A 25,451-nucleotide genomic window follows, 5' to 3' on the forward strand; every position below is an offset into this window, starting at 1 on the left:
AAGAAAGAAAGAAAGAAAGAAAGAAAGAAAGAAAGAAAGAAAGAAAGAAAGAAAGAAAGAAAGAAAGAAAGAAAGAAAGAAAGAAAGAAAGAAAGAAAGAAAGAAAGAAAGAAAGAAAGAAAGAAAGAAAGAAAGAGTAGCAGCTGGCTGTAAGGTTCTGTATTTATTTTCTTAGCCAACCTTGTGTTCTTGAACGTATCCCTGTTTCCTGTTTCTTTGTGTTCTTGAACGTAGCCCTGTCTTTCATTTTTGTTCATTGATTTCACCTGTGTTTGTTACTCACCTGGTCTCATTAGCTCCTTATTTAGTTCAGTTCATTCTGTTTGTGCCTTGTGAGGTATTGTTCGTTTTGACTCTACTAAACCTGTTCCAAGCTCGTTTGTGAGAACCAGTTTTAGCCTTCAGTCCTAGTTTTTGATTCTCCTGCCTGTTTTCCTACCTGTGTATGACCATTGCCTGCCTGTGACCACGATTTCTGCCTTTTGCGAAGGCGAATTAAACACCTGCCGCGCTCTGCGCGTGAATCTACACCCTTTTCTCCCTGAGTATTCATTACACTGGCGAGTGACATTTTAATTTACGTCATTTAGCAGACGCTCTTATCCAGAGCGACTTACAGGAGCAATTAGGGTTAAGTGCCTTGCTCAAGGGCACGTCGACAGATTTTTCACCTAGTCGGCTCGGGGATTAGAACCAGCGACCTTTCGGTTACTGGCACAACGCTCTTAACCACTAAGCTACTTGCCGCCCCCGTGACACCCCTTATTCCCATTGCAAAAGCAATATGAAAATCTCAAAGCAACTCTGATTTAATGCCAGTAGTTAATCCCTTGAGATGGTGGACCAGTCTCAGCTCTGCTCCCCACAGAACACAGTGTACAATAATAACACATTGTAGCCATTTGTTTTCCTACAAGAAACCACTATTTGGGGGCTCGTCTGGGATTTGAACCCTGGACCTCTCATTGTTCAGTATGCTGCGAATCACCAGGATGAGTGTATAATAGTTTTGAAATAAAAGCTTCTTCATCCCACTCAAAACATGTACTCCATCCCTATTATAACGGGAATACCTATTAGGTGTGCTTATTGTGCTATTGTTAATTGAGTTTGCTGCATTGAGGACCTAGTTGAAAACCGCACATGGCCTTATCATGTGTATGACCTTCAGGTGTTTCCTTACAGACATTTTCATTTACAGAATGAGGTATGAAGAGCAGTGGTGGAAAAAGCACCCAATTGTCATACTTGAGTAAAAGAAAAGATCCCTTGATAGAAAATGACTCAAGTAAAAGTTAAAGTCAGCCAGTAAAATACTACTTGAGTAAAAGTCTAAAAGTATTTGGTTTTAAATATACTTAAGTATCAAAAGTAAATGTAATTGCTCAAATATACTTAAGTATCAGAAGTCAAAGTACAAGTATAAATCATTTCAAATTCCTTATATTAAGCAAACCAGACGGCATCATTTTCTTGTTTTTCTTATTTACGGATAGCCAGGGGCACACTCCAACACTCAGACATCATTTACAAACTAAGCATGTGTTTAGTGAGTCCGCCAGATCAGAGGCAGTAGGGACGACCAGGGATGTTCTTTTGATAAGTGTGTGAATTAGAATATTTTCCTGTCCTGCTAAGCATTCAAAATGTAACCAGTACTTTTGGGTGTCAGAGAAAATGTATGGAGTAAAAAGTACATCATTTTGTTTAGGAATGTAGTGAAGTAAAAGTAAAGTTGTCAAAAATATAAATAGTAAAGTAATGTACAGATACCCCCAAAAACGACTTAAATAGTACTTCCAAGTATTTTTACTTAAGTACTTTACACCACTGCACATGGTCTCCACCTTGATTAGTAAAGCAAGTGTCATAGTGTCCATAGCGTGTCCATGATAGATCTCTCATTTGCATCTCCTCCCCGACCCTCTATTGTAATTGGTTGAGCAACACCCTTGCCCCGATTGTCAATCCAATAAATCAGTTTCAGTTGTAGTGAAGTAAAAGTTGTCAAAAAAAGAAAGAAGTAAAGTACAGATACACAAAAAAAACTACTCAAGTATGACAATTGAGTAATTTTTCCACAACAGCTGCAAACATAGAATATCAAATTAATACAAATGTACCACCATATATCACTTCAACATACCAGACACACATTCATATCAGACAGTGTTTTAAACCCCCTAATTACTAAATCAATTCATTATTTTATCTATAGTGTATGTAGTTTAATGGAAGGTGGATGTTGAGGTAAAAGGAAGATCAGGCACAACTATGATCTGAAATAGCAGTAGGCTAAAGCTATAATCTGCTGTTATAAATTTGGTCTGACTTTGCAACTAGCCATGTTGTCAAACTGTTGATCTATGGATCAGAGAAGGAAGAAGCGTTGTTTGACTCATAGGTCTACTTACTGACACATCCACTGGTAGTACTTGTGCGAATATATTTAATCTCCATCACTAAGCACTCTAACCATAATTGGAAGTGCTTTGATAGACACTACCTTCATCTTCACCACAAGGAGGAGTGATGTAGCATTAGCATCCTTTTGGTTCCCTTCTCATTTTAATCTACAATCTGTGATATTTACAGCTATTATCGATAATTTAAATTAGTTATATACAGTACCAGTCAAAAGTTTGGACACACCTACTCATTCAAGGGCTTTATTTAAAAAAATGTTTACATTGTAGAATAATAGTGAAGACATCAAAGCTATTAAATAACACATATGGAATCATGTAGTAACCAAAAAAGTGTTAAACAAATCAAAATATATTTTATATTTGAGATTCTTCAAATAGCCACCCTTTGCCTTGATGACAGCTTTGCACACTCTTGGCATTCTCTCAACCAGCTTCACCTGGAATGCTTTTCCAACAGTCTTGAAGGAGTTCCCACATATGCTAAGCACTTGTTGGCTGCTTTTCTTTCACTCTGCCGTCCGACTCATCCCAAACCATCTTAATTGGGTTGAGGTTGGGGGATTGTGGAGGCCAGGTCATCTGATGCAGCACTCCATCACTCTCCTTCTTGGTAAAATAGCCCTTACAGGCTAGCGGCCTGTTGAAAAACAAATGATAGTCCCACTAAGCCCAAACCAGTTGGGATGGCATATCGCTGCAGAATGCTGTGGTAGCCATGCTGGTTAAGTGTGCCTTGAATTCTAAATAAATCACAGACAGTGTCACAAGCAAAGCACCCCCACACCATTACACCTCCTTCTCCATGCTTTACAGTGGGAACTACACATGCGGAGATCATCCGTTCACCCACACCGCGTCTCACAAGGACACAGCGGTTGGAACCAAAAATCTCACATTTGCACTCCAGACCAAAGGACACATTTCCACCGGTCTAATGTCCATTTAGTCTTTAGTAGTGGATTCTTTGCAGCAATTTGACCATGAAGGCCTGATTCACACAGTCCCCTCTGAACAGTTGATGTTGAGATGTGTCTGTTACTTGAACTCCATGAAGCATTTATTTGGGCTGCAATTTCTGAGGCTGGTAACTCTAATTAACTTATCCTCTGCAGCAGAGGTAACTCTGGGTCTTCCATTCCTGTGGCGGTGCTCATGAGAGCCAGTTTCATCATAGCGCTTGATGGTTTTTGCGACTGCACTTGAAGAAACTTTCAAAGTTCTTGACATCTTCCGTATTGACTGACCTTCATGTCTTAAAGTAATGATGGACTGTCGTTTCTCTTTGTTTATTTGAGCTGTTCTTGCCCCAATATGGACTTGGTCTTTTACCAAATAGAGCTATCTTCTGTATACCCCGACCCCCTACCTTGTCACAACACAACTGATTGGCTCAAATGCATTAACCTCTACAGGATTGGTGTCCCGCATACGGGACGGTTGAGCTAACGTGCGCTAATGTGATTAGCATGACTGTTGTAAGTAACAGCAAACTTTCCAGGACATAGACATGTCTTATATGGGCAGAACGCTTAAATTATTGTTAATCTAACTGCACTGTCCAATTTACAGTAACTATTACAGTGAAAAAATACCATGCTATTGTTTGAGGAGAGTGCACAACAAAAAACTTATCACAGCAACTGGTTTGATACATTCACATCTGAATGTAAAAAATGTACTTACATTCAGTAATCTTGCTCTGATTTGTCATCCTGAGGGTCCCAGAGATTAAATGTAGCATAGATATGTTTGATAAAATCAATTTTTATATTCAAATGTAGGAACTGGGTTCTACAGTTTGAACCCTTGCTGTCTCTGGCTCCACACCCAATTGAAAAAATTAAAAAGATTTTTTAACACTTTTTTTGATTACTACATGATTCCATATGTGTTATTTAATAGTTTTGATGTCTTCACTATTATTCTACAATGTAAAAAATAGTAGGTGTGTGCAAACTTTTGACTGGTAGTGTTTATCCATTGATTCTTGTAGAATACCATTTTCAAATGCCTCATGAGTTTAACACAACTGTCTTCTATCAAGTCCCAAAATGGAAGGTTGTTTTACTCCATTGTAAACAGTGTCTTTGTAAACAATGTATAGCTTTAAAGTATGTTTACAATTATAATGTGGATGTCATGGACTGTCAGTCCTTGCAGCAAGAGGGCCCTCTATGAATTTGAGGATGCATTGAAGTGAGTTACATTTCCCCAGCCTCACCCCTCACCTGTATATCAAAACAAGTGACAGCCTGCCGTTTTGCTGAAAAAACGAATCCCAGACTGCACCTTTAATTCTCCCTAATCTGTTTAAGGCCATCATGTAGAACAGTGTGTTACTGGTTCTTTGTTTACCTAACCACCCCCTGCAGGAATGACTGTGATTGATGAGTTTATGCGCTTCAACATGCCTGGCTCAGAAGCTCAAAAATGACAAAAATGTTCACAAGTGGCATGTCTAGTGATGCCTAACATTTTTTGCGGCTAAAATAATACTCCAGAGGATATGTTTACACATAACTCTCAGACATACTGTAATTTGCCATGGTTTAGGAGATTTGAAAGAGTGTGAAAGTACCTGCCGCTTTGAAATGTGCACTGGGGCTGGAATTCTGGATGTTGTACTAGCTGGAAATTATCAACAAACATAATTTAATCAGATTACTGAAAATATAAATAGTTGAACGATATACAGGTATGTCACTATACATTTAAGTGGAGCGCTGCTCATGTGTCTCCTCAGTCATGATAGCATTGATTAACTTGTGTCAGCAGAGTATTTAAACTCATCGTCAAAAACAGGAGTAATTTAGGCCAGACAAGGTACCAAATTTAGAAAGTCGTGAGCCGTTTCATTAATGAACTAAAGATGAAAGGAGCTTTAAAAATGTTATCTGTGATGTTGATCCAAGTGTGAACCAGCAGAGGACACCATCTCCCACTCTCCTTCTCGCTCTCTAAGGTCAAACAATAAATGGCTGAGAGCTAGCGGCCTCTAATCGGCATTTACTCATCGTTGCTATTAACATTTGATAATCGTCCATCACATTCCATTCTGGCGTGTTCTTTTCCTTTACTTGAGTTAACTACTCTTGACATGGGACAATCTCTGAACTCAGAATGCATCTCGTCAGATGCGCAGGCTATAGACCTATAACACTATAATTAAGACAGAGGTTAACAAATGCATGGTGACAGATCTCAGGCCAGGCTATATCACTTGGGTGCTGGCTATAGAATGGTAACAGACACATACATGTCCAGGGCAACGAAGGGCAATCAGTGTCAGTTACCCGTTACAACTGGACATCAATGACACATGTTGGTTGGTCATTTAAGAGCCTTAAAGGACTCAAGGCCTGGAGGTCGATGTGACTCAATAGAAGTTTAAGAGAATACAGCGAGACGTTCAGGACCTTTGGTTTACATTTTATTGGACAAGACAATGATCCGTAAAACATATCTTTTGTTTCCCAAAAAGCATATGACATTATTTTAAACTGGTGGGGAAAAAGGGAAAGAAAGAAAAACATATTTTTTTTATCACAATGATCTCAAGTGTTTGGCTTTCCACAATCAGAGGTTACCCCATGTTTTTTTTAAATATCGTATTTATTTTCTAAGACAGAAACAAATGTGTAAATGAACAAGCTAAAAATAAATTAACGAAGGCACGTCTGGCTTGGGATTGAAAAAATGTGACAATTAATGTGAGATGAGTAAACAACCGGGGAAGGAAGATGACCAGATTCAGATTAGCGTTATCGCTAACATTCACAGTTTGTATTTTTGGCATCAAACCTATCGGGGCGGAGGCAAAGCGCTTGGCAAACACACACAGCAACTCATGCTGCAGCAAGAAGTAGTTAGCAGATTCCTTGAGTATAAAACAACAGAACTAAACAAAACAGACTGCTGACTCATTGGTAATAACAAACCCAGGGGTCCCAATGATTGTCTTTTTCTAACTCAATATATCAACACATCTTCAATTTTGAGATTCTTTTTATAGGCAATACACAAAACAGTACAATATATTTCTGACAACAATATGAAGCAATACATAAAATAAAATAAAATAAAAAAGATGGAATCACAGTTTATAAAACCAAATTAAAAAATGCACAATGAATTTCCCTTTGAAATCTAACCCGTGTAAAGGCTATAAAATACAGATGTGATTGTCTGATACGGCACCACTTTATGCGAGCCCACCGCCCACAGCCATACGTTTTCAAAATGGCAGCATTAATCTTTTTGCACAGAGAAGAAGTTGAGCTACCCATAGTTCCATGCAGCATGCAGACGTTCCCTTTAAAAGAAACACCATAGAGAGCAAAGTTCCACCAAAAGCGAATGAAAGTTGTTTTCAAAGTGATTGTCACATCAAAAAACAATAGTAGTGCAGTGACGCACTGACTGTGATGGAATAAAGAACGGTGGGGTAGGCAGTTATTACTGTGTTCTATTTCTCTGTGTCCGTACTTCTCTCTACCAGTCTGTCTGCCAGTCCGTCTACCTATCAGTCTATATAGTACATCTATTTTTCTATATCTGTCTAGCAATCACTAGTGTTTATAGTATCTATCTATTTACTTACATATCTACATGTGCTTTTTGTTCATGTATGTCTTTTTATTTACTTATTATTTGATTCAACAAGCTAATGTACTTAGCGAGTATAGCCTTGCTTCTCTCTGCGTCTGTTGAGGTGACACTGACAGATCAATGGCCTCGCGACTCAAGCTCTTTGGAACAGCCAGAACCAATGATTTCTTCCCATTACTCAGCTAGAGTTACATTCAACTCTTTGTTTATTTCACCCTGCAGTAAGCACCCTGTGGAAAGAACATAGTCATATGCTGACTGACTTTTATGTATCAGCAAAAAGATATCTCAAGTTGTGCTGTGCGCCTTCTGTTAGGCCTACACCACCACGCTGCTCTATAGCGATGTGTTTGAAGTAGACGATACAATGGAGGAACGCTAAGACATCGACAACATTCAAAAAGTATAAAGCCTGGTGTCTGTAAGTAGCCTTGGGAAAAGTGAGCCAACTAATTGAAACAAGCCACCGATCATTCCATGCAGAGTTATAAGGACTAAAATCCACACAGCATTTTTATATTTAAAACATAAGCATTGTGACTGACGTCCTCAATACCCGTTAAAGTAAAATGTATACTTTTTTTCAATTTCACATGGAAACTGACACCCCTATACATAGAGGCCCTGAAAACACCTACACATTGTTTTTTTTTATGTGCACACATTTCACCGACAATATATTAATCATCAATATTATTTACAGTGTTCATTGATAATTTGGTTCACTTTGACATCTTTGACCAACTTGATATGGTCTCACATAATTGTTCATCAATGATGTTTTGCACATTTGTTTTTCAGTACATAAAAGGCTTTAGAATAAGACTAAAATATAAAATATTTCAATAAATATTTTGCCTTGTGTAAAATATACAGCATATACTAGAGCACATATTAGCCACTTCATCTACATAAATTGGTACTATGGCAATATTTTCCAATACATGCCGTGTATTTTGACACTGAAAATACAATCCTTATAATTTGAACTTAATTTGACTTAAATGTTAGCAGTAATCTTTCCTGTGGGGGGGAATTGCACGCACATTGATCATTGTGTTTGCATTGTGTGTTTTGTTGTAAACTAAGATGTCACAGTTCGTTACCCTAATAATGCAGTATTGCCAGCTCTTGCAATTTAGATTGAACCCAAAACATGAGTCAGAGTCTTAAACTTTGTCATGTTGCAATGTTATAAAGCAGTGACAACCTAATTCTGTTCATACTGCCATAAAATTGCATTTTGGTCTGAGGATGCTTACTGAACATTATAAACTGGGTGGTTCGAGCCCTGAATGCTGATTGGCTGAAAGCTGTCGTATATCAGACCGTATACCACGGGTATGACAAAACATTTATTTTTACTCTCCTAATTACATTGGTAACCAGTTTATAATAGCATTAAGGCACCTCTGGGGTTTGTAGTGTATGGCCAATATACCACGGCTGTGGGCTGTATCCATAAGCACAGCCCTTAGCCGTGGTATATTGGCCATATACCGCACCCTCTCTGGCCTTATTACTTAAGTACAACATTGCAACATTCAAACAACCAGTTTCGAGTGAATTTTCTGGTGATATTTTGAATTATGTTTCCGGTGATATTTTGGGTGATATTACCTTTCCCAAATCACAAGAGTAGTAAACACTGCATTTAGGATTTGACCACATCGGGAGGCTGGAGTTGTGCCGATCGGTCCAGAGCCTTCCTGGGTCTCTGTGCTGTTCAATGTAGCCAAGTACAGGCACGGTGTTGTTGTTGTGTCGTTATGGAGGCTTAAACATCACCTGCTAAACATACATGGCTGCCGACACAAAGCTTTCTCCGCGGGCCACAGTGGCCGACGGCGGCTCATCGACGTGGTGACCATCCGCGCCGGAGTACGGTGGCAGGGCTTCGTCATTTAGCGTTTCGTCGATATCGGCATACTGTATTGAGTCCTCCAGGACAGCAGGGCCGCCACCATTAGCAGCCCCACCACCAATGGTGTTATCATCGTAGGCATCCAGATCCTGTAATATCAAAAGTTGAACCAGCAACAACTCTCAAGAAAATGACATCAGCTGTGGTATGGTAGACAAAATCCACTCCTTGACCATGCATTGTTCAATAGGTTCAATGAACGTTTTAGTTTTCAAAATAGTCAAGCTGTTGAGGGACCACGGAGGCAGAATGTTATAATATAGTACAAAAAGGGTGTGTAATCTGACAATAAAGTAGAGACTGAATCCAGAGTCTAGAAAGCAGCCAGATGTCCCTCACGAAGGGTAAACAGCAGACATTTCGATATACAGTACAGGTAGTAAATCAACGACTGTAAACAGCACTATGTGAAAATGGAGAGAGTCCGGGTTGTGTTCATTAGGCACCCAATTGCAGACAACAGACTGAAACATGGAGTAACTACCTGGACTTAAGTACAATTTCGTTTTCTGGTGTGACCTAATGATCACGACCCAGAGTATGGAGTTTGGAGGATGTCCTCTTACCGTGACAGGCTCTCCACTGGTCTCGTAGTAGACCTTACTTAAAGGCTGGATCTCCGTCAACTTCTTCGTCACTGGGTCCATGACATGCTTGTTCAGCTGTGGGGTCGTGGAGAGGTCAAAGTAAGATAACTGGGCCACTCTCCTCCGATCAATAGCCATTAGCCCCATTACGAACTGCACTCCATGTGGTTTATGACCTTCAGTAATAATGAGCCCTGAGTGACAGGGACGTGGACCACTCACCATCTCTGTGGAGCTGCCGGTCTTCACAGGGGGAGGGGGCTTGTGCTTGGGAGGACCACTGATTGGACGAGAGAAAAGAGGGCAGGAGGAGAGGTTAGTGCAACTCACTTTGTCCACACCTATTGAAAAAACATGACTTTGAGAAATCAGTAAGAGTGTACTAAAGGAACATTTGCTGAGAGCGGAACACTCACTCTCCGTTCTCGGCGTTCTGCTTGCGTTTGCGGACCAGCACGATTACAGAGCCCACAATCAACAGCAAAAGGACCACACCAATGATGCCTCCGAGGATGCCAGCCGTCGACGGCCCTGCTGTTATTTTACGCTGCTCTGAAAGAGAAGAAGACGCAGAGAATTTAAGATTTAGTCCAATTCAAATGTATGTGTCATTACTCCTTGTGACAGGGATAAGGGCTGGGGGAATATGAGCTGTTAGAATCAGAATCCAATCAGAAGTTTTAAATGAAAACAGCTTAACTGAAGAACAGGGCCTGTTCAGGAGGATGTTCCAGAACATTCAGATAGAAATGTATCGCATACAGAATATATTATTGTTCTTTCTATTTCTATCTGCAACATTCAGAACGTTTCTCATCATTGAATACATCCCAGGAAATGAGCTCTGTTAGGCATTTAATGCTTGCCAGACATCTTATCATCCGCCAATGTTCTGAGTTGACCTCGGCCTCCTTGCTCAATTATGTCTATGTATGTGATTACTAGAGGGCACTGAGGCTGAGTGAGGCGTCTAAATTAAATGTAAAAGCCTCTCATTATGTTGGTTTTAACCAGCGTGCAGTTTCCACAGATGGCCACTGGGGGGACTCTAATATCCCATTGAGGATAATAGTGGTCTACTTTCTCTTTGCGGCCACATGGTGGTGTGCCGTTGCCAAGCTAACACCTCACTGCTGAGAGTGAGTGAGTGAGAGCATAAATGACTTTGTGGATTCTCACTCCGGCTTGCATCCATATCAGAGATTCCGACTATGGGCGATTCCACTAGGACCCGCGCATCTGATAGGTGTGTATGTGTAGGGGAGTCTGATGAATCTACGCTGGGGACACGTCCAGAGACACACACTCATACATACAACGGCAGTCACAGCCGAAAAGAGACCCGTCAGCGTCGATCATTTCTTATCACGAAAACATGAAATGGAGGAGGGAGGGAGGGAGATATGGGGCGGTGGCCAGGGCTGTCTCGGTCCTAAATTGCTCTCTCTCATTCTCACAGCTGGATACGCGGACACACACAGGCACACCCATGCACAGACATGTGCACACACAGAAACACACAGACACAGACATCTATACAGACAGAAGCCCCACTCCCACCCTCCAGCCTATTGACATCCGTTGTGGGTACCCTAGCCGCTTATCTGATGTGCTGGATATCAAAGTTTACATTAGCAGCGTTTACCATTAATGTTCTCCGATAATAATAAACTGTATTTTCAATAAATAATGAGTCATGTTAGTTACTGCATCAAAAACAAGCAGTCTAACATGTAGGAAATTAACTAGCTTGTATTCATTTTGGGCAAACTGCATTAGAATGCCTTATAACAATTATTGACGGAAAACTAAACCAAGATGTTGTTATTGGTCAGGTCCAGATAGTCCCATCCCTGTTTCAGTCCATTTTCTTACGTTTGGTGCCTAATGAATATAACCCTGTTTGAAGGGGGGTGGGCTGAGGGAAGGAGGTAGAGAAACAGAGGATTGGATTGGCTGGGAAAAGAGGGTAAAGATGGGGGGGTGCCCACCCACCCGATACCCACGGGTTTGGCTTGGCAGAGAATGAGGGCCAAGACAGGGTGGGGTAAGAAGAGGGGGGGGAGAGAAAGGAATGGGAACAGAATTTGTCAGGGTGGATACAAGAATGGGGCATGGTGGAATGGAGAGGGAGTGTATCTCATTGGAGACTGATTAGCTCACATAACAGATGTGATGTGAATAGACAAACCCCTTAGTACGCTCAAACACACACACAAACAAAGACCCCCACACACACACACACACAACGACCCCCCCACACACACACACACACCTACATAGTCATATTAACATATTCTACCACATATCTCTCCCAGTTGAGTCACTTACCAATACCATTCAGTGTGTAATACCATCCTGTCAGCCCAGATTGAAAGAATGAGACTATCCCGAACCCTGGTCACACAGTCAAAACTCAGACCCCTTCCCTTTTTCCACATTTTGTTACGTTACAGCCTTATTCTAAAATTGATTAAAAAAAAAAAAATCTCAATCTTCACACAATACCCCATAATAACAAAGCGAAAAAACAGGTTTTTAGACATGTTTGCAAATGTATTAAAAATTAAAAACAGAAATACCTTATTTACATAAGTATTCAGACCCTTTGCTATGAGACTCGAAATTGAACTCAAGTGTATCCTATTTCCATTGATCATCCTTGAGATGTTTCTATAACTTGATTGGAGTCCACCTGTGGTAAATTCAATTGATTGGACATGATTAGGAAAAGCACACACCTGTCTATATAAGGTCCCACAGTTGACAGTGCATGTCAGAGCAAAAACCAAGCCATGAGGTCGAAGGAATTGTCCGTAGAGCTCGGAGACAGGATTGTGTTGAAGCACAGATCTGGGGAAGGGTACAAAAAAAATTCTGCAGCATTGAAGGTCCCCAAGAACACAGTGGCCTCCATCATTCTTAAATGGATGAAGTTTGGAATCACCAAGAATCTTCCTAGAGCTGGCCGCCCGGCCAAACTGTGAAACCGGGGGAGAAGGGCCTTGGTCAGGGAGGTGACCAAGAACCCGATGGTCACTCTGACAGAGCTCCAGAATTCCTCTGTGGAGATGGGAGAACCTTCCAGAAGGACAACCATCTCTGCAGCACTCCACCAATCAGGTCTTTATGGTAGTGTCCAGACAGAAGCCACTCCTCAGTAAAAGGCACATGACAGCCTGCTTGGAGTTTGCCAAAAGGCACCTAAAGGACTCTCAGACCATGAGATACAAGATTCTCTGGTCTGAAGAAACCAAGATTGAACTCTTTGGCCTGAATGCCAAGCGTCACGTCTGGAGGAAACCTGGCACCATCCCTACAGTGAAGCATGGTGGTGGCAGCATCCTGCCGTGGTGATGATTTTCAGCGGCAGGGACTGGGAGACTAGTCAGGATCGAGGGAAAGATGAACGGAGCAAAGTACAGCGAGATCCTTAACGAAAACCTGCTCCAGAGCGCTAAGGACCTCAGACTGGGGCAAAGGTTCACCTTCCGAAAGGGCAATGACCCTAAGCACACAGCCAAGACAACACAGGAGTGTCTTCGGGACAAGTCTCTGAATGTCCTTGAGTGGCCCTGCCAGAGCCCGGACTTGAACCCGATCGAACATCTCTGGAAAGACCTGAAAATAGCTGTGCAGCGACGCTCCCCATCCAACCTGACAGAGCTTGAGAGGATCTGCAGAGAAGAATGGGAGAAACTCCCCAAATACGTCATACCCAAGTAGCGTCATACCCAAGAAGACTCGAGGCTGTAATCGCTGCCAAAGATGCTTCAACAAAGTACTGAGTAAAGGGTCTGAATACTTATGTAAATGTGATATTTCAGTTTCTTATTTTTAATACATTTTCAAAAATGTTTGCTTTGTCATTATGGGGTATTGTGTGTAGATTGATGAGGGAAAAACACAATTTAATCAATTTTTGAATAAGGCTGTACCGTAACAAAATGTGGAAAAAGTCAAGGGGTCTGAATACTTGCCGAAAGCACTGTATGTACATAGATGTGGGAGGATGGAGGGATAGAGAGATGGGAGGGAAGGAGGGCGCTAGGAAGGAGGGCGCTAGGAGGGAGGGCGCTAGGAGGGAGGGCGGAGGAGCGTGACAGGGGTGAGAAGGCCCTGAAGTGGGGCCAAGAGAGGCAGACTTTAAAGGTCCCCCGTCTCTCTGGGATACGGTTTAAGTGACAGGGAGGAACAACTAGCGAAACAACCACTCACAGTCGGCCTGGCTCTCATCGCCATTGGCATTCTGCTGCTACACTCCTCCGCAAAACTCCCAACTGGGACATCTCTCTCCATCTCTCTCTCTCTCTCTCTCTCTCTCTCTCGCACTCCATTGCTCACTTTCCCTTCACTGGCAAGCTCCAAAATGTTCTTTTTTAGTCACACACTTGGTCAGACACAGTGCACATACTGGCCTTTTAGGACCATCTTGCCTCCTAGCTGACTGAAGAGAAAAATAACAGTTGGAAGAAATACTTTCTTTTTGAAAAATGTATACGTTCAAATACTACATAACTACCTTATAGTTCAATAACTAACCACAAGAAAACGATTTCTTCCTCTCCTTTTTCGAAGTAGGTCTTGTACAGTAAGTGCTGGAGCTAGAGGGGGACCGAATGAGTGAAAGAAGGGATAAAGAATGGAGAGCGAGAGGGAGGGAGGAAGACTTTAAAAGCTTCACGGTAATATGAAGTCCAATCTGTCGACACGGGGAAACATTAATTCGGCTCCTTACTGCCTTGTGCTTAGAGGGCAAAATAAGGATTACCCCTGACATCAACCTCCCCCTCCAACTGTTTTCTTTACCCCTTCCTTTCTTCATCCCTCGCTCCCTCGTTCTCTCTCCCCGGCAACCTTAGTGACCTAGTGTGTTCTCGGCTTCCCGCCTGCTCCACAGAGCCAAGCCCTCACACCTTCTTACACACACACACTTTGCGGGGCCATCTGTGATTGGAGAACAGGCTCGCAGGAGTGTTGCTCTGCTGGACTCTTTAGCGTCCTGTGAGCCTACATCTTATCTTACCTCATTGCTCACCAGTTAGCAATACAACACACACACACACACACACACACACACACACACACACACACACACAGAGACCTTCAGCACAGCCAGCGATGACAATTGATCCAAAAGTCATTGGATCATGACGCCTCGTGGTAACACTCATAAACACACCCGCCCTTCCCTTCATGTGTACCTGTGAGTGTTTCAGCATTTTATGTATGAGCGATCTCTTAGTCATAATAGCTACACTTTTAAACCCTATCAATTGCCAGGATCCCCTCTTTTTTCCGTGCCGGTCAACTCTCCCCATGCATTTCGGTTTCCCTCCACTTAGTGGATGAAAAACACTCTCCTAGTTCGCCTCCTCAAATAGCATGACTGGACCAGAAAATAGTGTTTCTCATGAAAATGAAATGAGTTTATCGTCATTGCAAACGCCTCCAACCATTCCATTCCCAGGGATCAAACTAGGTCAAACTAGCCACTTCAGAGGCTGAGGCTTCATTTCGGCTCCAGCATGGCCCACATCCCCTAATCTTTGCCTTAAAACAGATCACATAACCAGCGACTGCCACTTACCTGGGTCAATTGGACCAGGGCTTCGGGGCCGCAGCTGCCGCCTTTTACCTGGTAACCTTCCGCATACGTAATGAGGCCTGGGTGTTTGCGGGGCCACGGAGGAGATACCCAGCTCCACTGAGCTGGGCGTCTCCAGACCAACAGGCATTTATAGTAGCATGTCTTAGTAGCCACTGCTGCTGGTGCCTAGTAGCATCAAGCAGAGCCAAAGCTAATCTACTGCGATCCCTCCCCTGTTGGCCCCTGTGCATTTTAACTGTCTGGAGATTAAGCGGAGGTCAGTCAGTGACACTGCATGTTTGTTTGTCAGATTGTGTCACTATATCCTTCTGTCTGTCCTTCTCTCTCTGTGTGTGTGTGTGTGTACACTATGTGTGTGTGCCCCTCACTGTGACACTGATCTCCTCTACTCCCTCCCTCCTCCACAGGCAGCAGTATGTTTCCTGGCATCCAGTGCCACAGCGAATCACAGCCCACACACTCTCATCCAGCCACTGCGGGCCCTCTGGCCCTGGGCAGACAGGCCTCTTACCCAAGGGTCCCACCACGCCCCCCCCCCCCGCTCCCGCTGTCCCCCCCGATTGACCTTCCGCTCGCACACAACCAGACACAAAGGGACACAGAAACACAAGGATAGCAGAAACACATACAGTCAGACAGAGGCTGAGGCTTCATTTCGGCTCCAGTGTGGCCCACATCCCCTGATCTTTGCCTTAAAACTGATCACTTACCCAGCGACTGCCACTAATCTGGGTCAAGTGGACCAGGGCTTCGGGGCGTTGCCGCCGTGGCGCCTTTTACCTGGTAACCTTCTGCATACATAATGAGGCCGGGTGTTTGCGGGGCCACGGAGGCTCTTGTCGGGTCAACAGAGCAGTGTGTGTGCGTGTGTGTGGAGCTCAGAAGAGCATGAAGCAGAAGGTTTAAGCTCCACTGAGCTGGGCGTCTCCAGACCAACAGGCATTTATAGTAGCATGTCTTAGTAGCCACTGCTGCTGGTGCCTAGTAGCATCAAGCAGAGCCAAAGCTAATCTACTGCGATCCCTCCCCTGTTGGCCCCTGTGCATTTTAACTGTCTGGAGATTAAGCGGAGGTCAGTCAGTGACACTGCATGTTTGTTTGTCAGATTGTGTCGCTATATCCTTCTGTCTGTCCTTCTCTCTGTGTGTGTGTGTGAACACTATATGTGTGTGTGCCCCTCACTGTGACACTGATCTCCTCTACTCCCTCCCTCCCTCCTCCACGGGCAGCAGTATGTTTCCTGCCATCCAGTGCCACAGCGAATCACAGCCCACACACTCTCATCCAGCCACTGCGGGCCCCCACACACTCCCCCCCCACTGTCCTTGGGTCCCCATCGGTCATCTGTCACCCCCGAGTGACTTTCCCCTCCCACACAACCAGACACAAAAGGGACACAGAAACACAAGGATGGCAGAAACACATACATTCAGACAGACAGACAGACCCACGCACAAGGATAGCAGAAACACACACTTCCACCAAGTCTCCTCCTCCTATCCCTGCTGCTACATGCCATAACAGTTTCTGATATAAACATTGCCAGTTATAATAATACAGGAAACATATGCCGGGCTAAAACGGTTTAATAACCTTAAACCCTGATACACTGACAGTGAGTGTCAGGCCTTTTTTCCGTTCACTTTATCCTTTTAGAGTCAGTCTCTGGGTTAAATAATTGTTTTGACTGCATGCCATGGATTCTATGTCGTGTTTAGACACCCCAGTGTAATAACAGTAATAAAAATGGCCGCCGCTTTCTTCCCGCAAAACAAAATTACAGCTTGTTTATCTGTGAGTGATTTGTTGCAGCTGGAGATGCTAGCATTAAACTTTGTAACCTCTGACAGAAACACCGCCCCTCACTATAATTCCCCTCACATACTGTGAACACACACATAAACACACAAATGAACACACACACAACACCCCTTCACACACACACAACACCCCTTCACACACAGTCCCTGCAGGATTAACAGCTGATTTGTCTTAGCCTGCCTGGTATGCCTGTCGGGAACCAGACGTTTCATCATCCTCCCCCCAAGCATCCCTCCCTCCCACCCTCCCTACCCTACACACTCATCAATCACCTCGCACATCTCTGTTCCGCTCCTGTATAACTCCTCTTGTTTTAAGTCCTCTTATCACCCTCTCTCCTCCCTCCCTTCTACTCCTCCAACAAACCACAATGGAGTTTTTCAGAGAATGGACAGATCAGAATGTGCTGACTCCAAAGGAGAAGCCTGGAGCGCAACTAACCCCCATTTGTGTCTTTCAGCATCTAATTTGCGTTTCCCGGACTATGGTTAGGAGGGGAGAGTAGGAATGAAAGAGAATGAAAGAGAGAGAAAGAGAGAGAGAAAGACCAGGGAGGGAGAGAGAGAGAGAGAGAGAGAGAGAGAGAGAGAGAGAGAGAGAGAGAGAGAGAGAGAGAGAGAGAGAGAGAGAGAGAGAGAGAGAGAGAAAGAGAGAGAGAGAGAGAGAGAGAGAGAGACACCAGGAAGAGAGAGGGAAAGAGAGAGAGAGAGAAATAAGCTCCCTTAGGGCATCGGTCTGAGACAGTCTGTTAGCCACTAACAACTAATAGTGTAGCAAGCCACAAGGTTTTGCTACGCTAACGACGGTAAAGGTCTCTGGGATGGCTAGCCACGGCGGAACTAAAGGGCAGGCCCTGGGAGGCCACGGCTGGAGTGTGTTTAATGGACAGAGAGAGGTAGAGGAGGAGCGCTAGAGAGAGACAGAGAAAGAGAAGTGGAAGGAACAGGAGAAAGAAAAAAAGAGAAGAACAAAAGAAACAGAAAAAAGACAGAGAGAAAAGATCAAGACAATTATATATTCATGACTTCTGCGAAACCATCTCAAAAACGACTGAAAATAACTCACAGAATTTCGCGTTGGAATGAACTGCAGTCTTTTCTACCTGTAATTTCCTATAATTGGACTCAATTAAAGGGTTGAACCTAGGGGTGAACATCAACTCTGTTGTTATGATAGCAGTGAGAAGCTGTTATCATGCAGCTGGGAAAAGAACAAGTCATAGAATATACAGGCGAAACAGTCATGATCTGTACATATCTATATATGGCTCTGAGGGAATGTACAGTACCTGTACAACAACGCCATTTCCATGACAACAATTACTGTTTTAAATACAGAGGAAGTGAGTAATCAATGAATTATAGAATATCGTGTACCGAATGTATATATAACTGTAAATGCCAATGCATTCAAAAAGATATACACTACCAGTCAAAAGTTTGGACACACCTACTCATTCAAGGGTTTTTCTTTATTTGTACAATTTTTTAGATTGTAGAATAATAGTGAAGACATCAAAACTATGAAATAACACATATGGAGTCATGTAGTAACCAAAGCAGTGTTAAACAAATCAAAATATATTTTATATTTGAGATTCTTCAAATAGCCACCCTTTGCCTTGATGACAGCTTTGCGCACTCTTGGCATTCTCTCAACCAGCTTCATGAGGTAGTCACCTGGAATGCATTTCAATTAACAGGTGTGCCTTCTTAAAAGTTAATTTGTGGAATTTATTTCCTTCTTAATGCATTTGAGCCAATCAGTTGTGTTGTGACAAGGTAGGGGGGGTTATACAGAAGATTGCCCTATTTGGTAAAATACCAAGTCCATATTATGGCAAGAACAGCTCAAATAAGCAAAGAGAAATGACAGTCCATCATTACTTTAAGACATGAAGGTCAGTCAATACTGAACATTTCAAGAACTTTGAACGTTTCTTCAAGATCAGTCGCAAAAACCGTCAAGCGCTATGATGAAACTGGATCTCATAAGGACCACCACAGGAATGGAAGACCCAGAGTTACCTCTGCTGCAGAGGATAAGTTTATTAGAGTTACCAGCCTCAGAAATTGAAGCCCAAATAACTTCTTCACAGAGTTCAAGTAACAGACAAATCTCAACATCAACTGTTCAGAGGGGACTGTGTGAATCAGGCCTTCATTGTTGAATTGCTGCAAAGAAACCACTACTAAAGGACACCAATAAGAAGAAGAGACCTGCTTGGGACAAGAAACACGAGCAATGGATATTAGACCGGTGGAAATGTGTCCTTTGGTCTGGAGTCCAAATTGGAGATTTTTGGTTCCAACTGTCGTGTCTTTGGAGACGCGGTGTGGGTGAACGGATGATCTCCGCATGTGTAGTTACCACCGTAAAGCATGGAGGAGGAGGTGTTATTTGTGTGGGGGTGCTTTGCTGGTGACTCTGTCTGTGATTTATTTAGAATTCAAGGCACACTTTCTGCAGCGATACGCCATCCCATCTGGATTGCGCTTAGTTGGACTATCATTTGTTTTTCAACAGGACAATGACTTAACACACCTCCAGGCTGTGGGCTATTTGACCAAGAAGGAGAGTGTTGGAGTGCTGCATCAGATGACCTGGCCTCCACAATCCCCCGACCTCAACCCAATTGAGATGTTTGGGATGAGTCGGACAGCAGAGTGAAGGAAAACAAGTGCTCAGCATATGTGGGAACTCCTTCAACTGTTGGAAAAGCATTCCAGGTGAAGCTGGTTGAGAGAATGCCAAGTGTGTGCAAAGCTGTCATCAAGGCAAAGGGTGGCTATTTGAAGAATTTCAAATATAAAATATATTTTGATTTGTTTAACACTTTTTTGGTTACTACATGATTCCATACGTGTTATTTCATCGTTTTGATGTCTTCACTATTATTCTACAATGTAAAAAATAGTAAAAATAAAGAAAAACCCTTGAATGAGTAGGTGTTCTAAAACTTTTGATTGGTACTGTATACCTTTTCTATTAAATGGTACACCACATTGTCTGCGACAAAGGCTGGATTAGGACGACTACTATTTTATTGCTAATTACCAGCAAGCATACAGCAATCTGTATGGCGGTTTACAGTATCAATATAATACCAGAAAATATATTCCACGGCTTATGTTTTGGAAGGTACTACTGAATAGAAGGAACTCACCCAATTAATTCCATCCAAGTGTTTTGATAAAGCGTTTCGCTTTTATGACATCAATACATTCGGTGAAAGCCACACCTATTCTCTTGTGTGGAATAAGTGCTTCTGAAATAGGTTTAATTGCAGATTACATTTTTCTCTTTGTGGTAATTATCCACCTATGACAACGACTGCATACTAATGAATCAGAATCCATATCTAAGGCCTTAACTAATAGCAGAAACTCAATTTTCTCTTATGTCTTTATTTAGATAATCTCACTTAGGGTTGCTGGAGGCTTTATATAACTGAACACTGATGTTCAGGAGTAGTGTTAATGAATGACAGGGAGCAGATGTCAGGGTATCGACACAACAGGTAAGGTACAACATGCACGCACGCACGCACACACACACACACACACACGCTCAAGAAAAGCCCTGTTAATCACGTCCCCAGAGAAATACACCCAACGCCATTACTCCTTCTAACAAAACACAAACAGATAAAATATCTGCCGAACAAGACAAAACACACAAACCTCTCTATATAGACATACTAATCAAAAACACACACACACACAAACGCACACACATAATATACAGGTACACAAGCTAGACGCATTAATGTCTTTAAGTGGGTTCCGCAGCAGGCATTATGTTGGGCTGCAAACTAGGCAGCAAAGTAGAAAGACTCTGTAAAAACACTGAGTGCCTCAGAGAGTAAACAGTAGCGGCTCATTAGCCCTGATCAAACCGCATTAAGACGAGGATTCTAATCACTAGCTCGGAACAACACGACTGTGTTCTATAATACATCTACAGACTGACTAACAGCTGTTGGCCACACGGTTCGGAGGGATGACAACTAAATTGATTCATTCAGACACAAATGTCCAAACAACATTCAAAGAACGTTTCGTCAGAAACCTCTCCGGAGAGCGTTGAACCTTTGAGATATTGTGCCATTTAAAACACCTACTACTGTATGCAGTACACTCTTCTTAATCAGAGGGATTACGAATTCAGTCTTGGAGTCAAAGGTCACAGCTCTTATTAATCAGAGAGTTGACGCTTGGTTTATGAGCAGTGCTTGATGCTAATGGTTACTAATGATACGGCCTAATTGCTGTGGTGACTAGGCTGTTGTGAAGGAAGACGAGCCCCCGACAAAAACAAACAAACACTACTGGCGTGGTAAAATGGAAGCCGTTTGAAAAACTCTAGTCGGAGTCGGAGATAGTCACACTAGTGGAAGGAACGCATGGACGTCTGTGGGACCTGACAGATACTTAGTGGCTGCTCTCGCTACCACACATGACCAGGAGTATCCCGCAAACACACACGCACGACTCTGTCAATAAACACTTTCAGGCCACATGCAATCATGGTCACACTCAGCTATGCACTCAAGCACATTTTATCTGTCGCAAAGCACTTGCAGGCCACACACCAGACCTGGGACAACTATAGTTTTAACTATGCTTTGTGGAAAGCAGGGGTGTAAAGTACTTAAGTAAAATACTTGAAAGTACTACTTTAGTAGTTTTTTGAGGTATCTGTACTTTACTTTACTATTTATATTTTTTACTACTTTTACATCACTACATTCCTAAAGAAAATTATGTACTTTTTACTCCATTCATTTCCCCTGACACTCAAAAGTACTCGATTATCAAGAGAACATCCCTGGTCATCCCTACTGCCTCTGATTTGGCGGACTCACTAAACACAAATGCTTCATTTGTAAATTATGTCTGAGTGTTGGAGTGGGCCCCTGGCTATCTGTAGATTAAAAAACAATAACATTGGGTCATTTGGTTTGCTTAATATACGGAATTTGAAAGTACTTTTACTTTTGATACTTAAGTATATTTTACAGTTACATTAACTTTTGATACTTAAGTATATTTAAAACCAAATACTTTTAGACTTTTACTCAAGTTTCTTGAGTCATTTTCTATTAAGGAATCTTTACTTTTACTCAAGTAATTACTGGAAAGTTTTTTTTTAACAATTTGGGGGGGACAAATAGCTACTTTGGAGGTGACTACAACTATTTGAATACAGTTTTTGTAAAACTACTTGAATACAGATCTCAGAAAGTGACTACTTTTAAAAAACGATTTGAATTTAAATCTAAGAAATTATCTACTTTTTAAAACTATTTGAATACAGATCTCAGGAAGTGACAACTTTCCAGAAACGATTGGATTTTCTGCCTTCAACTAATGGCAGGGCTGCATGTTGAATACAGAAATAGAATGAATAGAACACAATCTCCTATAGTATTCCAATCTATCTGACAGTGATATTTGATCTACACAATACATTTCTATCTGAACATTCTGTTAATATCCATTCTTCTGAATGTCCATTGCCCCAGGTGTACATAATCACTCAAACTAATTAACCAATTCTATTTTGTACAGATAAGTAAATAAGTTGTGATGCTCAACTACTGTATACCACTGAAAATGTAGAACTGCAATTCATTTAATGATACCTGAAAATACTGCAGAGAAATTCCAAATCCATTTGCAAACAGCAAGTTGGATGCTTAGCAAAAACAACTTCAAACATCTTTGTCCATCTGAGGGTAAGTGTTCTTGTTTCAAACACACACGATACCATCTTTAAAGGGATAGTTACTTAAAATACAAACTAACATGATTTTCCATCTACCTTGGCTGCAGTTGATTCAAGAAGGCAGTTTTTGGATATTTAGTTTCCTTTCGATACTTAATAACCATATTTTGTTACTGTTAGAATTCTCAGTAACACTTAACATTAAATTGTTATTGTGCCTCTAATAAAACAGTAATTACTTTTGGAGCAACATTTTATTAGCATGTTGTTACATAATACTTTTGTAATTGCATTTTAATTGCATAGCAATGAGCTGAGAGTGTTTGTAAGTTCTGTACACAAGAGGAATAGTGACTGTTCCTTATTCCACTATTATGCAATTAAAGCAATTTCCAAAGTCCTATGTAACAGTGAGTACGCTTACATGTACACAATAATGCGATTATTGTGGATAGTCAGATTAATATAATAGTTCGATTAAAACGTCTACATGCTTTGCAAGAAGAACGATTTCCCTAATAATTCTGTTTACATGGACACATCTGAAATCAGGCTACCTAATGGCACTCTGATAAATGCATCACCAATCAAAATAAACGTGCAACCATGTTATTTTTGGGAAGCATATTTGATTCTGAGTTTGGACATATAAAGTTTGTATGTGAAAACTACTTTGCATACATTCAGTAGTTCCGAACTCACTTCACTCGCGCTAAAGAGGGAGGCTCACTCAGCTGGTGCTAGCACTGTGCAGATCAAATACACAGCTGGAACGTCGATTAAGCTGTTTACATGTCCTAATAATTTGATTGCTCAGAAAGCCAGGTGTTTTAATCGGCGTATGCTTACTTCGATTTTGACCTTACGCCGATTAATATAAACAGAGTAAATTGTTTACATGACTATTGCATAATCTGCCTACTGCCGTTTAATGTCGAATTATTAGTGTGCATGTAAATGTACTCAATGTTGCTATTGTAATAATCACAAAGTTACTACGCATAAGAGCTTGATGTCAACTGTTACTGTATTACCTTACGTCCCACTCATGATGAAAATATATTAGTTAGTCATTTTGAAGCTGCAAAAGTGGTTTACTCTAATGTTGAGGTGATTCCATGTCCCTCATGTATTTAATGCTAGGCTATAGGCCAGTGGTCACCAACCGGTCGATCGCGGCCTTCATAGTCGATCACCAAACATTTCTGGGAAAAAAATAAAAATAAAATAAAAAGCCTTTATTTTCGGTGTTGGCGGTAGGTGCACTTGATTCAGCAGCCCTAGTGCCAGGAAGGCTGTGTTCCCACTTTTAACCATTCCATGTGTCTGAAGGTAGAACCCGGCAGGCCCAGAGAGCAAATCAAGTGCACCTATAGGCCTACCACTGGCCAATCAGATAGCTCAGATCACAGTGTCTGCACAGTTTCCTCGAGCCATAGGCTGTAAAAATAAGCCTTGAGCGCACAGCAAAGTTGATACTTTGAGATTTCAATACTTTTCAAAAACCATGACTAGAGAGACTCAATTAATACAGCAAAGAGCTGTTTTCATAAGTTCATGTTTAAGTTGTTATTCAGCAGTCAACACTTTGTTCAACACTTTTATAAGCCATAAAATGCACATTCTCCCTACTTCCACTCACGCTACAACCAGCACTGCAGCTGCAATTAATGAGCATAGCAAAGTGTTCCGATAAGTTTGCGTTGTTATTATTAGAGGCTTGTGTCTTTTTTAATATTGAGGAATATTTCACTTTCTCTGGTTATAGCAGTAACAACATGAATTGGTGCATGACGCAGAAATAATGCAGTGCGACTTGAGTTTCGCCATCAGCTGGAAGATTGTGTCCTCTTTTCTCAGCGGAAGGGAGGGAGAGAGGAGGGACGGGTGAGAGGCAGCCTCACCGCTGCTCTCTCCCTCCCCTCAGACTGACCATCAGATGCAGGCCATCAGTCCAGTAAAATAAAAAAGCTAATTATTATGCTCACTCAGCTGTGCCTCACAAGTAATACAACAAATTATCAATTACCAGTGTGATCATATACATACATTTTTGAAAATAGACATAATAAACATTGGCAGGGCAATTCAAGCATAGCCAATATGCAGTGATAATGTATTGGGCCTATAGCAAACTGCACAAACCTCACTGCTACAGAACTGTTTTTAATAGGTTAATGTTGCATACAGTAGGCTTATGTTTTTTAAGTTGTATTTGTTTTATCTGAGTGATAGATCTCGGCTTGCTTTTGGACTCAGTGATCTTGACTCGGAAAAGGTTGGTGACCACTGCTAGAAGCTATATTAAGATTCATATCTGGGAGCCCTCCAAATCAAGTGCTATTGTTAATATATTTAGACTAATTAAACTGTTGTAGTTTTGGTTCTTCATCAAATATTTGTCAGCCATCAAATAAATATTTATTTTGTTTTCAAATAACTTGCATATATTCAAATACCTTCAAATATTATTTGTTTTTCTGAGACCTGTATTTGAATATCAAAGAAAATTGTTGCCTTTTATTTGAAACTATCTAAACTATATTTGGTATTTTCAAATAAACTACAAAATACAACTATTTTCTTCCCAGGTCTGCCACACACACACACACACGCACACACACACGCACACACACTAATCAACAGGGTCATTAGCATAATAAACTGGGCTGTCCAGTGTCACTGCGCCTAATTAATGTAGCTTTATACACGGTTGCTGTGTCACCAAGGTAGGAAGATAG

The 25,451-nt window shown here is 41.7% G+C and overlaps 1 protein-coding gene across 1 annotated transcript in view; it reads right to left on the bottom strand.

Annotated features, from left to right (window-relative positions):
- Positions 1 to 8,470: 8,470 nt before the first annotated feature.
- The window catches only part of LOC121586447 (nectin-2-like), an 80,220-nt gene continuing 63,239 nt past the window's right edge, over positions 8,471 to 25,451 (bottom strand). Inside the window, exons 7-10 of the mRNA XM_045226367.1 lie at positions 9,965 to 10,100; positions 9,771 to 9,828; positions 9,528 to 9,623; positions 8,471 to 9,050 (exon numbers count right to left, since the gene is read on the bottom strand). Of these exons, the coding sequence (XP_045082302.1) occupies positions 8,829 to 9,050; positions 9,528 to 9,623; positions 9,771 to 9,828; positions 9,965 to 10,100 (512 nt within the window). The 3' untranslated portion in view covers positions 8,471 to 8,828. The remainder of the gene's footprint in view (positions 9,051 to 9,527; positions 9,624 to 9,770; positions 9,829 to 9,964; positions 10,101 to 25,451) is intronic.

This window comes from Coregonus clupeaformis, chromosome 17 (assembly GCF_020615455.1).
Source record: "Coregonus clupeaformis isolate EN_2021a chromosome 17, ASM2061545v1, whole genome shotgun sequence".
Classification (NCBI taxonomy): domain Eukaryota; kingdom Metazoa; phylum Chordata; class Actinopteri; order Salmoniformes; family Salmonidae; genus Coregonus; species Coregonus clupeaformis.